At 35.8% G+C, this 15,529-nt stretch overlaps 1 protein-coding gene across 2 annotated transcripts; it reads right to left on the reverse strand.

The window, feature by feature from the left end:
- Positions 1-319: 319 nt before the first annotated feature.
- On the reverse strand, positions 320-15,336 carry LOC100333265 (proteinase-activated receptor 3). Of its 2 annotated transcripts, XR_012397105.1 has the most exons (3): positions 15,213-15,336; positions 4,329-6,664; positions 320-4,091 (listed from the first exon to the last, which is right to left on the reverse strand). XR_012397105.1 is itself a non-coding variant. In XM_002665869.7 (2 exons), exons 1-2 carry the CDS (start codon positions 15,289-15,291, stop codon positions 5,610-5,612), a joined length of 1,134 nt encoding a protein of 377 aa, XP_002665915.2. In that variant the 5' UTR covers positions 15,292-15,336; the 3' UTR covers positions 320-5,609. The 2 variants fall into 2 exon arrangements, 1 of the variants encoding a protein (XP_002665915.2); XM_002665869.7 differs by having other exon boundaries at positions 320-6,664.
- Positions 15,337-15,529: the final 193 nt, after the last annotated feature.

A 15,529-nucleotide genomic window follows, 5' to 3' on the forward strand; every position in this document is an offset into this window, starting at 1 on the left:
GTAATATATTATAATATATTATAATTGACACTTTCCAACATGTAGAGAGATCAGCTTTCCTGTTCGTTCATCAATTGTTCTTTTTTTTTTAGTATCAGTTTTAGTTCTGTTTGTCCTGTATATGTGGATGTCTGCATGAGACCCAGAGACAGAGAATTAGTTGCTAGTTAGTTACAACCCACTGGCACTTTTGTCCTCAAGCCAGAAACAGCGTCCAAATTCAGCCCAATCCATCCTGCATGTTGTTGTTCCTCAATGCATCACAAAGTAAAAGACACTGGAGGGGGAGGGGAGGCGGGGAGAGAAATGCAAATCCAAAAATGATCAGAAAATGAGACTTTTGTTTATTTGTTTTAATGATGTGCTGAGAAATCAAATGAGGTTTAAATATAGGAGGTAAAAGATTCTCTATACAAATTAAATTTTATAACATATGCAGACAAACTCTGCCTTGGTCAACAAGGCTTTATGTAACATTCAAAATACACACACACACACACACACAAACACACACAGAGAGAGAGAATACAGTCCAGGCAGTATATTATGTCCTTTTTTTCTCAGGGCATTCAAATGTCTCTCCGTTTGTCTTCAGTATAAAAGGTGCTGCTTCTGTCCAAACCAATTCAAGCCATTTGGCTGAAACTACAGACTATTAGTTCTCCTCGAGGCACTTCACATATTAAAATCTTTAAATCTAGGAGAACTACTAGGTTCTACAAGATCAAACCGGAAAAAACATTCTAGATTAGTTTTTTTGTTCATACAGTGAACATGAAATCATCATATTGTCAAATAAAGGCAACTTTTTTCATCATCTTGTTGCACTTATTTTAAAGGGGTGGTCCACTACGACAGGGGTTCTAAAATTTTTCAGCTCGCGATCCCCAAAATAACAATGCTACTTCCAACCTTCAATATCTTCTGAGGTGGTTATACCTTGCATAATAGTGCACACACACACCAATGGACCCAAGTCTATTCTTCGTTGAATTTGTTTAATGTATGTCAGTGCTGTAAATGTGCCAGAAAGTTTAACCTGGTGTTATAAAATCAATCTGCTGCATCTGGCGCTATTGCTGTGTCTTCAATATAATGTAATTACCGTAGGGGTCGCAATCCAATAGATCTAATAACTATAAGCTACTATAGTAACTTTATACAGTAGCATATAGTAACTATAAACAACTATTGTTTTCTTTTCAGTTGGTTATGGATAAAATATGGTAATTCTTATGGTTTAATAAAAATAAATAGATTTTTGGAAATCACCAGGCGACCCCCCCCTTCTTTGTCCCACAACCCCTCGGGGGCTCCCGACCCCCACTTTGAGAACCACTGCACTATGAAATCATATTGTAAACTTTAGTTAATGTGTAATGTAGCTGTGTGAACATAAACAACATCTCTGAATGTAATACGCTCAAAGTTCAATGCAAATGGAACAATTGGCTTTTACAGATTTTAGCCAAGCAAAACCTACAGCGAACAAAGTTTGGGGACTACAAAGTGCATCCGGGCTAGTGAGATCACAAACGCTTTAGGTTATGAGCATTCACCTCGCGCACACACCCTGCACAGCAAAGGGGCGTGGCCAGAGGCGCTGTAATGTTACAGCAGAGAAAGCTAAAATGGCGTCCAAATGCTGCTATTTCCACAGAGCTTCTTCTGTTTCTGTATTTGGGCTTCCAAAAGACACAACACAGAGAAAAGTGCTTACAGTTTAACTTTAAATATGTTCCAGAGATTTCTAAAAAATATACAGCTAACATTTGACAAAGGAAAGCTCCAGAATCTCTCCCAGTTCAGTGCTGGATTCGGCTAAAAACTCATAATAGATGTAATGAATATGGCCTACCAGACCCATAATTATTTTGCTTTTATTCAACAAATGAGCCAATTTTTGCCCAGGGAAGACTCGATGGTCAGTTGTAATCTGATTCCAAGGTATTTATGACCCAAAGGAATGTGCCCACAGCACCAAACAAAGACCTGGCCAGCACTACTATAACTTCTATTTTGCTTAGGCCTGATGTTTTAATGTAAACTTCTCTCTTTATGCGTAATCATGTGGTTGGCAACGTTTCCCCTACTCCTGTATTAATATTATGGTTTTAATACTTCTGCATACAATATTTAACTCTACCGAAGCTAAACAGGCTCATAAAGAGACTTAAACATTTTTGCATCAGTTTGCATTAAATTTGCCAATGCAAATTCCTCTACTTCACACAAAGAGTCATAAACCACGTCTCAGGGAAGTTAGTTTCTGATTCTAAGAAAGCCAACATACTGTTATTTATGTTGGCTTGAGAAAGCCAACATACTGTTATACTACTCTTTCCTTGAAAACAAACGTATCTCCTCCTAGGCCGTTCATGCCACAAGGCTCAAATGTGGTCAAAATGTGCCTTCTACATTCAAGATTGTTGTTATATCTCCTCATGCCTATAAGACTTATTGTTTTTTTAATAAAAAATGTTAAATATAAATTTTTTATAATCCGAGCATATAAAAAATTATACAAGCCCCAAATTTGGCCAAAAGCTGTATTTAGAAGCGTTAGATTTTGTTGATATATCTTTAAGGTTTATCAGACTTTTAGTTTTTTAATTTTTAAGCATTATTTTTCTCAAAATATGGCAAGCCATTTTTGACTTAAACTCTATATTTTTTACTGATATGGCAAGCCATTTTTGCATGTATCACTTTCACACTTATTAAGCATTGTATTTTCAAAAAAATACAACCATTTAAAAATAGTAATATCTCTACATCAGAATATTGTATGGACCTGGGCATTGGCTTGTTTAACTCATGCTAGCAAATGGGACTTCCTGTTTTCTATGCATGGTAACAATGATAATGGAAGCCAGGTGCTAATAACGATTAGCTACATGCTATGAATGATTATCTAAATGCAATAACATATGCTAGAAATGCCTACTAAGTATTAGCATTTGATCAAACATGTACACGAGCATTGCCATTTAGCAACTGCGTAGCAACTACCTAACAATGCCATAATTGTTTTAGCAACTGCCTAGCAACCACTTAGCAACCGCCGCCGTGCTTTCTGCCAACTGCCATTCCCAGTCCTAGCGCAGTCACGTTGGCTTTCTCAAGCCAACATCAAAATTTATCAATGAACTTTAGGTTCTAGTTTCTAAAGTTACACTCTCTTCAAGTCATAGCAATGCCCTAAGAAAGAGACCTAAGCAGAGAAACCTCCAAGAAAGCAGAGACCCAGAAACCTCGGGCCAGAGAAAGGCTTGAACCCAGAGGACTCCAGGGAGCAGATGAGGACCTAGATAAAATTGGTTAATCGCATAGCTCAGACATTCACACCCATGATACCTTCTTTTCTTTATTTTCCATCAAGAGTCTAGTTAAGTTTAGTGCCATCACGTCTGGCCGTTGCCACTTCAAACTTGAAACGACCGACTCCACCCCCACTCTCAGCCTCTTTACTCTTCTCTACACTTGTATGAATGTGTGTTTGTGTTAGGTGTAAGTTTCTGTTAGATTAGTCAATAAAGTTTAAATTTGTATAAAGAAAGGTGCCTGTGCATATTTATGAATTTAATGTCTTAAACATAACTGCTTAAACCCTGCTTAAACAAAAATGGGTTTTTATTTTGATAGCAATAGCCATAATAAACTCGACTGTCCACTCGAACGATCGCTGGATGACTCGTTTGTTTTTGGATTTAAAGTGTGGATTCGTTTGAAGCCCCGTTCAAATGAATCTTCTTCCCGTTAAGCTAATCCGCTACATATAATGATGCAGAAGATACACGAGCACTGTAATCTAGATTATACCTTGCTACATTATCATGGCGGAGAACGCGCAAGAAGATTAACCTTGAGCTGATTTGTTACATAGATTACCATTCTGGTTCAAAAGACCAGAATTTATTATTTTTTTTAAATTGTTATATTCTTAAATGTCTTCACGATGATTTTGATTTGTCTTTGATGAATAAAAGCACTGGCAGCCACCAAAAGTATTGGCAAAAATGGCATTTTTGGTTTTTGTCCAAAAAAAGAAATTCCCAAAAATATAAGCCGAAAAAGGTTGTAGTCATTGCCTGTAGTGAAGCAGCTTTCACACCAGACGCAGGAAATGCTGCGCTATGAAACCCATTCATTTCAATGGCTCACAATACCCAAGGGCAGTTTGTTGCTGCATCAACCAAACCACACTGTCAGCTAGTTTGCATGTAGTCAGCCGGTTCATATTAGTATTGGCAAAAATGGCATTTTTGGTTTTTGTCCAAAAAAAGAAATTCCCAAAAATATAAGCCGAAAAAGGTTGTAGTCATTGCCTGTAGTGAAGCAGCTTTCACACCAGACGCAGGAAATGCTGCGCTATGAAACCCATTCATTTCAATGGCTCACAATACACAAGGGCAGTTTGTTGCTGCATCAACCAAACCACACTGTCAGCTAGTTTGCATGTAGTCAGCCGGTTCATATTAGCTAAATATTCTGCTTTGGGGATTCTCGGCTCATGTGCATATATGCATGAATCGCACATGCTCACCAAAAAAGCAAAGTACGCTCAAATAACACATTTAAGGAACGCTCAAATAATGCATTTCTATGTGGTATACTTTTTACTGCTGCTTGCAATTGCTACTGTGCTGTCACGCTTTTGGACTTGTCCACTGTGAATAAAATTTTACTGCCATTAAAATGTGGTTATTTAATTAGCTTGTATTTTTGTAATAAAGCAGACGGTAGAATTTATAGTAACTTACTGTAAGAAGTTCCACAAAACTTACTGTAAATCAGCAAGAATACTGTATTTACCTTTAAAGCAATCATTTATCTGATTTCTCTATATTTATTTACAGTATTGTATTGTAAGTAATTTTCACAATGCAACTTTTAAATACAATAACATACTGCATAACTGTCCAACAATAAAACACAGTTCATATTACAGTGTATAATTGAAGTTTTTGAGGTTAATTCGAAAAGATTTACTGTAGATTATGTAATAAAATAATAAATTAATGTATTTCGGATTCGATGTTTGGCCTCGTGCATCTAGTATTTTTAGTTTCAACCTAGAATTTCCATTAAGGTGCATTCCTAATATCACTAATTTCCTTCAAAATAAATCTTTAGAACAAAAATGTAAGTGCTTATAGTCTTTTTTTCATGTGAAATTTACTGAATTTACTAAATTTACCATGTCTATTTTGCTATTCATTGTTATTCTTTAGGTGAACAATTAATAAGTGCAAGTTAATTCATCAAAAAAGTTTGTTTTGGTCATTTTCAATCAAGTTCTGACCATTTGCTTCTGCATTTGGAGCAACGGTCCTACTCTGTTGACATCAGTTTGACTGCTACAATACTCTTAGCCACGCCCCTCTTACCGTTAGTTTGCTATGAGGGAATTATGCGCAAAAGAAAGCCCCGCCCCTACCGAAAATTCAGTTTCAGTTAGAAGTACATCAACAAACTGAAGTCTCAAGATCTTCCTGTTCACGCTGACTTTAAAACGAGTTCAATATCGACTGTTTCAAGCAGTTCGCATTATACAACATACAAGAGTTAAGTGTTTTGCATGACTCCTCACAAATTTCATGTTGACTTTACGTAGAGATACTAAGCGCGGGTCCCTTGCGTGTAAGGAAATACCGCTTCGTTCCGACTGTCCTGGACATGACCATGAACAGAAACGGATCCAGGGCACTATGCAGACAACACAAGCACACAGCCACGCTGAAGTACATATAGAAACTCTCCGTAATTTCCAAAGACAGCAGAAAGTAATGCACGAAGTGAAAGCAGCTGCTCGGGCCGAAGCACACAACAAAAATAACAAAGTTCAACGAGCTCGCTCTAATGTAAAGAGCCCAGTCTCTGTGCGAGCGATTCAGGTGCCAGACGATAGAGGCGTAACACCCTATTGTCACCACTAGGGGCCCAAAAAAACCAACGCATGTCAAGCCTAAATTATAATACTCAAGCCACCGGTAGTCAATAGTATCAGGGAGGACGTCATGGCATGTTGTTATTCCCAGATGCATGATGTAGTAGCTTTGTTTTACTAAACATTCAGGCAAAAGTGCGACGATAAAAACGATCCAAACGATCAAGCCGCCCCAAGCGCTGAATGAACGCTTCGGCAGACTTTTATAGAAGAACGGATGAACCACAGCTATGTAGCGCTTAATGCTAATACAGGCTAGAGTAAAAGCAGAGCAGTAAAGATTCCCATAGAAGAAAGCGGTTGTAACGCGACAAGCAGTTTCACCGAATATCCAATTGTTTCCGTTGAGATGATAGTGCGTCTTGAGGAAGAGACTGAACAATAGCAGCAGGTCAGACACCGCCAGGCTACAATATAAAATGGCAGATGATATGACCCTCACTTTAGTTCCAACGGTGAGCAAAATGGCGATATTAGCAGGAATGCCGACAACCAGGGATATTATGTAGATGGCAGGGATGAACCAGATGCTTATAGGACCTCGAAGATAAACTGCAGTGTTGTTGCTGTTTAACACAACAGCATTGGAGGGAGGTGGTGTTTGCATCTCTGCTATTTTGTCCAAAGAAAACGAGATGTTAATCAGGCTTCCTTTGAATGTCCTCGGGCCGACGCTGCCAGTGCTGTTTCGTTTGATCCGGATGGACTTCTTTCCTGCAAAGGGACAGAGAGAATGATGAGTTAGGAATAGTTGCCCATTAAGGAACTGGATGCATGGAAATATATGCAAATAATGACCTGCAAGTTCATATTTGGATTTCATATTTATGTAACTTATCTGTATTTATTCCAACCATTGGCATTACAAATATGTAATTCCTAACTTGTATATACACTCACCGGCTACTTTATTAGGTACACCTTTCCAACTGCTCGTTAACGCAGGATTCTAATCACATGGCAGTGTAGTGAATCACAGACATTGTCACCCAAAGGCTACATGCCACAACACAGTCAAAGCTGTCTGGTGCCCTGTTTAAAAGGAGTTAGTTATCTGTTATTTCTACATTATTTGGTCCCCTACGGGAGACTAAAATATCAATATTAATATCAATGCCAAAATATTGATTTTAATATTTGATCAATCCTATTATCACTACAGCAGCAACTCATGGTCAAGACGATCTGCTGTGGGAAGCCCTGTACACTGAGGTGATCTCATGAGAAAACTGCTTTACGTTTTGTCAGTTTAGTGGCTGTTTCGTACGAGTTCAGTCGTATAAAAATGTACCATTTGAAAAAGAAGGTGTGGTACCCAACCACACCCCTACCCCCCTCTTCAAATATGTAGCGCAACAACCCCCCTTCCCCCATTGCTTTAACCAGTCCGGCCCACTTGAGAACAGATTTTACTCCATGTGGCCAAGAGCTAAAATGAGCTTGACACCCCTGCCATACACATTATAATAGAAAGCATGGTCCGCTTTCGGGCTGTTGCTTTGACACGTCAACGCGGCCGCCTGAGTTTGTTATTGCGCCATCCAGTGGACACAATTGGAACAGCAATATATTTTATTGAAAAATTGCAGCTCACAGAATCATCTCGTGGGCCGCATTAAATTCGTTTGAGGGCCTGATCTGGTCTGCGGGCCGTCCGTTTGACACCCCTGGTCTATAGGTAGTACATCAAATCTATAAACACACAAACACTCCAAGCAGCAGCAGGGCAGAGATGCGCCAGTCACTGAATTCAGCATATAGGAGTTCTCAACCACATTCTGTCTTTATTTTCTGCACTGTGTTTGTCATAAAGTTACAGGCCCGGATTGGCTAATCGGGAGGACCAGGAGGATTCCCGGTTAATTTGTTGGCCGGGAGGGCCGGTGTCCCTTGTTCCAGACTCTGTTGCTCCCAGCAGTCGCACTTTTTTCATTTATTTATTTATTTGACCACAGCCTCACTTTTTTAATTCATTATTTTACCGCAGCTCCGCTCCTTTTATCTATTTTCTCGCAGCCTCCTGAGCAAGTTACAGCCTGCAGGTTAATGATGATATAACTCAGATGAGTCACTACAATGAGAAACGCTGTTACGGTGCAGTGGTCAGCACGTTGCGTTACGACATCGCCGACCCGGGGACAAACCTCATCTGAGTAATTTATTTGTTTATTTATTTTTTCATTTTTATTGTTAAGACATTTAATACTTTTGAACATTTGAAGTTCTAAAGCAGCTGTTTTCTTGAAAAAGACGTAATTGTGTCATTAGAAACTGATTTGGAAATGACCTTATTTTAATAGTCAGTCGTGAACTCAGGCTTGAAACTCCAGGGCTGAAAAGGAGTCCCACTCCGGCCCTGTAAAGTTATCTGTGGTTTTGTATTTTTCATTTCACTTGTGGCTCTGACCTTTCAAAACGACTCTTAAATCACTTTTTCGAATGCGAAAAACAGAACAAATTTAACCCGGTTCATTTTTTTTAATGACGAATGAAAGTTTCAAAGGATTCAGAGTGCAAAAACCTTTAGGCTGAAAGACACCAGCAGTGCAACAATTAGCAGCCATTCGCAAAAAAATGCATCGTTGCATCGTCAAAAAGTGAGATGCGGCAACCCAGAAATAGTTCAGTCATGTTGCCGTTGGCATCTTCCAATAGTAAATAGCTCACAATCATAGTCCCACTTCCGAGTTCTTCTGACTGGTCCGCTGCTCTAGAACTGACAGCGCCGCTGCATGTAAAAGTTGAAACTGTTTAACTTGACTCGCCGCCATCTAAAAAAAAACATGGCGCTCATGTGCGATGTACTGCAGAAGACACAAGTAAATAATGGTCATGGATATCCATAGAAAACAGAAAAACAATAGAAATATTAAGATTCTGTCTCATCTTTTGTGCAAGTTACTCATTCTGTGTCCTTTTCACATATACACTGAATAAATGTTGTCCTCTTCACCTGCTGTTATGGATGGACACACTGCTGCATGTTCATTAAAAGAGATTCCAGTGTTAAAGATTGCTGAATATTAAGTTTAATACACAATTATAGTTTTTCTGTTGTTTTAGGAGAGGCCTGAGCTTGACCTTTCAAAGTTTTTTACACAGTGTCCTAATTATGAAGATTTATTTTACATGGTTGTCTTTATTTTGCTCTTTTGCATAACAAGAAGCTGTGCAGTTCTGTAGCTGATTGTGATAAAACACTTCTGCCTGATATAAATATAATATAAACAGATAAACGCAAACACTGTTGCTTATTCCTGCGATGCCAAAACCGAAGTATGTACTGAACATTATGACTTCAGTGTACCATTACAGCAAAAGCAGCTATTCTCCCGGTTTTCAAATTATTAAAGAGTAGTTACAAATAATTGACATTAAACTACTCTTATCCTGCCTTCTAGTTCAGGCAGCTATAGTGGTGGTTTGGGTTTATTTTTGTATCTTGGGTACAACTTTGGGCCCCTTATTACCAACTGAGCTTTGTTTAAACACCACAGGGTTCCTGAGTGTTTGCTGGCTCTCCATCTTCGTCCCTTCATGACCACAGTGAACCCATCTTTTGATTGAAACTTCCAGCAGGATAACACACCATGGCACAAAATTTAAATCATTTTTTATATTGTTCTTGATGCAAGAATATATAATTGTATTGTTTAAATCAGAGAGAAAGAAATTGTTATCTAATTGTTTTCTGCTGATAGACTGAAACAGTTGATGTCTTGTGATTCTTTGTATTTAATACTGTAACTCTCTGACTGATATGTATAAATAAAACAGAGTTAAACAAAAATATTACTATAATATATTAGATAACAGCAAAGATATAAAGCCATTTATTACTGGTCCATTAAAATAATTATTTATTTTGGCATGAATATATAGAGTTGAAGTCAGAATTATTAGCCCCCCTTAAACTTTTTTCTTTTTTAAATATTTCCCAAATTACGTTTAACAGAGCAAGAAAATTTTCACAGTATGTCTTATAATATTTTTTCTTCTGGAGAAAGTCTTATTTGTTTTATTTCGGCTAGAATAAAAGAAGATTTAAATTTTTTAAGAACCATTTTAAGGACAAAATTATTAGTCCCTTTAAGCTATTTTTTTTTTCTTGATAGTCTACAGAACAAACCATCATTATAAAATAACTTGCCTAATTACCCTAACCTGCCTAGTTAAACTAACTAACCTAGTTAAGCCTTTAAATGTCATTTTGAGCTGTATAGAAGTGTCTTGAAAAATATCTAGTAAAATATTATTTACTGTCATCATGGCAAAGATAAAAGAAATCAGTTATTAGTGATGAGTTATTAAAACTATTATGTTTAGAAATGTGTTGAAAAAAAGGTTAAAACTTTCTGTTAAACAGAAATTGAGGAAAAGAAATAAACAGGGTGACTAATAATTCAGGGTGGCTAATAATTCTGACTTCAACTGTACGTTCGTATACAGTATCACAGAATATTTAAGTGAATTGCAAATAGATCGATTATATATTTGTAATACACTGTACATTTATGCAATAATTCTTAATTATTGTATAAATATATACATATATAGCAAAGACTAAAGTATTTGAATTGCAACCATATAAATGGTTATTAAAATGACTGGAGAAAAAATCCAGTAACACTTTATTTTGATAATCCAATTGAGTATTAGTAGACTGTCTGTTTAATGTCTGTTAATACTGATAAGAAACTTTGCAATTACATGTCAACTTACCCTAACCCCAACCTAACAGTCTTATAATCTAATGAGCATTAGTTGGCATGTAAATGCAATGAAACTTCAAATGTAAATTCACAAACGGACCATCAAAATAAAGTAAGCAAACCTCATAAATAAAGGTACAAAATCTGTCACGGGGGTGGTATCTTTTCAAAAAGGTATATATTTTTGTGCCTACACTGTTAACCCTTACTGTAGATTATGCAGTAAATAACTGTAAAATAGCCAGTGTTTTGCTGTATTAAAAGGAAACAGTATTTTACTGTAAAAGGAGCAGGATTTGTATGAAATTTTGTAGTGCAAAGAATAAATTACAGTAATTTACTTTATGTACCCATTAAAGACAGTTACTGTGATAATAAATGGTAAATTACTGCTCAACCATTATTACCCAATGTACTGCTTTATGTCGCTATATATATATATATATATATATATATATATATATATATATATATATATATATATATATATATATATATATATATATAAATATATATATATATATATATATATATATATATATATATATATATATATATATATATATATATATACTGTTCAGTTTTGGTATGTGTATGGTCAGTATTGAGGAGAAAGTGAGACAAAGCATTGATGATAAGCTAAATTTCTCTGCAGCCATCTCTGTGTTTTCTTTGGTTCCTTTTATGTTTTTAACATTGAGTATCAGGAGTCAACCAATGTCAATGTCACAGAGCTAATTAAAAGGTAAAGATATCGACGAGATGCATTTAAAGACAAAAATATTCACACAGAGCAACCAAATTATCACAATCATTTTTATAACTTTGTTTACTTTTCTATAATTAATTTAATTTGCTTAGTTTAGCCAATAGTTAAGCTTTTAAATTGCACTTTAAGCTGAATATTAGTATTTTGCTAATTAACTAGTAAAAATGTGTTATTTAAAAAATATGTTAAACAGCACGTACATACATTTTCGCAAAGACTCAATGAATTTGTTTGGAGAAGTTGGTAAAAATGGCATTAACAGTTTAGTATAAAGACTTTCCTAAATAAATGTATTAATCAGGTTATTTGTTTTTTATTATTATTATTACTACAGGTTTGGAACAACATGAGGATCAGATTTTTTTTTTTTTTTTTTTTTTTTGCTTTGGATGACGTTTGTATATTGTTTGTATATTATTGTTTTTATTCAATGATATGTGCATGATTGTGATAAATGTAGGCAATTCCTTTGAAAATATGCTATGTACCAAGGATGTCAAACTCCTGAAGGGCCGCAGCCCAGCAGAATTTAGTTCCAGCCCTGCATCAACATACCTTTAGATTTAGTTTAATCAGGTGTGTTTAATTAGTATAACTGCACTGTTACTCTGTAGATTGTGCAGTAAATAACTGCAAAATAGCCAGTGTTTTGTTGTAATAAAAGAAAACATTTATTATTTATTAACACATTATTTTACTGTGAAAGGAGTAGACTTTGTATGAAATTGTGTAGTGCAAAGAATTAATTCCAATAAATTCTCTGATGGTTTATGTTGCTATTTATAGAGACGTGCATTTTAAAGGCAGAAAATAATGATTTAAGCATCACCACACACTCCCACAGGCTGTCTGTCTTATTCTAAACACAAAGGTGTTAGAAATAGTTTTCAGAAAATGCTGGCCCTTTAAGGGAGCCAGGTGTTTGATTTGTTTACTGCTGAGTGCGCTCTATTCTCTGTCCATCAATTCAGATGTAGAGTCTGATATGTATTAGGCTTTAAATAAGAATCTATAATGAGTAAGTAAAATGTGTTCAAATGTTTTTGAGGGTTTCTAAAATAAGGCTGTGTTTTAAGTTATATTGTTGTTATTTTGAACTGTGTACTTGAAAGCTACATTGTTAGCTAGTTAGCCTGTCCTCATATAACTTCTTACATTACTTTTGTTTAAGTATTTATTGGATATTGCATACTGCCATAATGTACAGATGCTAACAGTTGCATGTATCTTTCTGGCAACTAAGCCAAAATTAAATTCCTTCATCTCAGTAAGGTAACTTGTGCACATCGTCACAGGAAATCACAAAAACATGATACACATAGCCATCCACACACAAAAGCTCCACTGTCCGGTCCCAGGTTGTGAGTTTGTTGCTAAGTATTTTTCAGAGCAGTGTTTCCACCTATGAATTTATATTAGAAACAATAATAAAGTTTGTTGTCATGAGATAATTATAACAATAAAAGATTGGATCCTTTGGTTTTTCGGTGTTGCAAACTTTATTTGTTATAATCACTTTAAACTTTTTATTGAGATTTAACACAGTTTTTAATTATTTAAAACTTTAAACTTTAAAATAATTATGTTGTGTTTTTTGCTGTTCATTTGCTGATCTACCTTCCTGCAGATTTTAGTTGCTATTCATTTCAAACACACCTAAACCAATTAATTAGGACCTGAACACCACATGATAATTACAGGCAGGTGTGTTTGATATGGGTAGCAACTGAAATCTGCAGGAAGGTAGATATCCAGGAACAGGATTGAGCACCACTGCTGTATACCATGGGGGTCAAACTCCAAGTTCCTGGAGAACTGCATCGCAGCAGAGTTTAGTACCCACCCTGCTTCAACATTACCTGTAGATTTCTAACAAGCCTTAATTAGTTTGATCAGGTGTGTTTAATTAGAGTTACAGCTTAAAGTCCCGGTCACACTGCACTTTTCTCCCTATAGACTTCCATTCATACGCATGTGAGTACTGCAGACCTGGAATGATAGCTCATGCGACAAATTTCATAATTCGCAGCATTGGAAAGTTCAAGCTTGGAGAACGCTGACATGCGAAATCACATCATGTGATTGCTTGATACCAATCAAAGATCAAAACATGACCTCTCTGGCTTGCTTTTTCAATCTCTAATTATTTTGTTTAATTCCACTACTCGCTTTGTTTAATTCCACTTCGCAGTGCCGTATGACAGAATTTTGCTTGCTCAAATGTTAGTGTGACTGCAGCCTTACTGTGCAGACCTGTAATATGCAAGACAATATTTATATCTGCTGATTTCTTAATTTTGTTATACTTTTTCTGTTATTTATTTGTTTCGTGCCAAAACAATAAAATATATTTGTCTGAAAAATTTTATGCCTTCTATTTTTAAATAACAGCTAAGAATACTGATTAATTTTAGTAACACTACAATAACTATATATGACAAACTATTAATGTGTATGCAGTATAATGCTGTGATTTGTAACACTACAATACAGTAATTAACTGTACACAGTTTCCAGTTAGTTACCACTGCTGCTCTATTACAGTAATTAACTGGCAACACTGTTGCCAGCTACTCCCTGTATCGGTTCAGTTACAGTAAATAACTGGCAACACTGTTGCCAGCCACTCACTGTAATGGTTCAGTTGCAGTAATTAACTGGCAACACTGTTGCCAGTTACTTACTGTAACCAAACTTTTACAGTGAGTGGCTGGCAACAGTGTTGCCAGTGTTCTACTGTAAAAAACCCCGGTAAGGTCTAACAGTGTATCAGATCGTTGCAGGTGCATATTAATACCTAAAAAGTACAAATGTGTTCCTTATAGTACCATAAAGATACAAAAGTGAACCATAAAGACACATCGTTTTGGTCAAGCTTTTAATTAACAGTATTAGTGTTTCTGTACTTGGATTTTTAACTTGTTTTTAATATGTTTTGATTTATTGTCATGTGTTATTTTACCTTATTTCTGGTTTTCTCTTATTGTAAAGAACTTTGTGACAATGTCTGTAAAAAGTGCTATATAAATAAAACTTTATTTACTTACTGTACGGTGCAAACGCGTAGTTTTGAGTACGTATACCACCACAGTGACAGATTTTGCACCTTTATTTCTGACCGTGTAATAAAACTGCTTTGTTCCTCTTTTTAAAGGTTGTTAAAAGTGTCTGATAATAATAGTTTGTCGGTAAATGATTAACATTATATAATTTTACAGATTAGCAAAACATTAAATAAAACTATTTATTGTATAGTCGACTAAATATACATGCTTATATTTTAATAAGGAATGCAATCTTTATAGGGATAGCTCATCCAAAATAAATTTATTTGCTCTATTTGCTCTCCTTCAAATGGTTCCAAACAACTGAGTTTCTTCTGCTGAACACAAAAGAAGATACTTTGAAGAATGCTGAAATCCTGTAACCTTTGACTTCCATTGTAGGAAAAAACAAAAAAAAAACTAAGATGCCATGTTTACACGTTTCTTCAGAATATCTACTTAGAAAGAAGAAAGAAACTCAGAAATATTTGGAACAAACAGAGGATGGCAGAATTTTCCCACCAACTTTCCCACCAAGAATGTTACCATAACTAGGGAATTATCCACGTGCTTTCTTTTAGAGTTTATTATGCGTTTTTAAATTGGTCTATAAAATAATAATAAGCCTATAGTTGAAATAAATGAGTAAACTGAACCGCTGATAACAGGAAACTCATGGAAAATAAACTGCAATGCAGCGGACTATTGTGCAGTGAATCACGTATTAATGTGCTTACCTTGCGTCTGCGTCGTGTTCAGAAGAAATAAAGTGACCAAAACGATCAAGAAAGCTTTCCCCATGATTGAGAAACACATTCAGTTCGGTCTCAACTCTTTCTGGTCCGTGTGTTGAACGCAAATGAAGCCCTCGAGTTTCCCCCTCTCTCTGTGTGTGTCGTCAGAATAGCGGTGTCGTTCCATACCGATGACATCTTCTTGTTTTTCCTCTCATGTCCAATGGAACACCGTCAAACTATGACATCATAATTGCTTTGATTATTTTTGTGTTTCTGATAGTTTAAAAGCCAAAGTTACAAATAAGTTTATAGACGAC

Source organism: Danio rerio, chromosome 21, assembly GCF_049306965.1.
Source record: "Danio rerio strain Tuebingen ecotype United States chromosome 21, GRCz12tu, whole genome shotgun sequence".
Taxonomy (NCBI): Eukaryota; Metazoa; Chordata; class Actinopteri; order Cypriniformes; family Danionidae; genus Danio; species Danio rerio.

What these genes read in the sequence shown, in the direction of transcription:
- LOC100333265 (XM_002665869.7), bottom strand. Translation starts at nt 15,291, where the DNA reads ATGTGTTTCTCAATCATGGGGAAAGCTTTCTTGATCGTTTTGGTCACT. An exon ending in GAACACGACGCAGACGCAAG is followed by an intron (nt 6,665 to 15,212) that starts GTAAGCACATTA and finishes GTCCCTTTGCAG; the next exon opens with GAAAGAAGTCCATCCGGATC.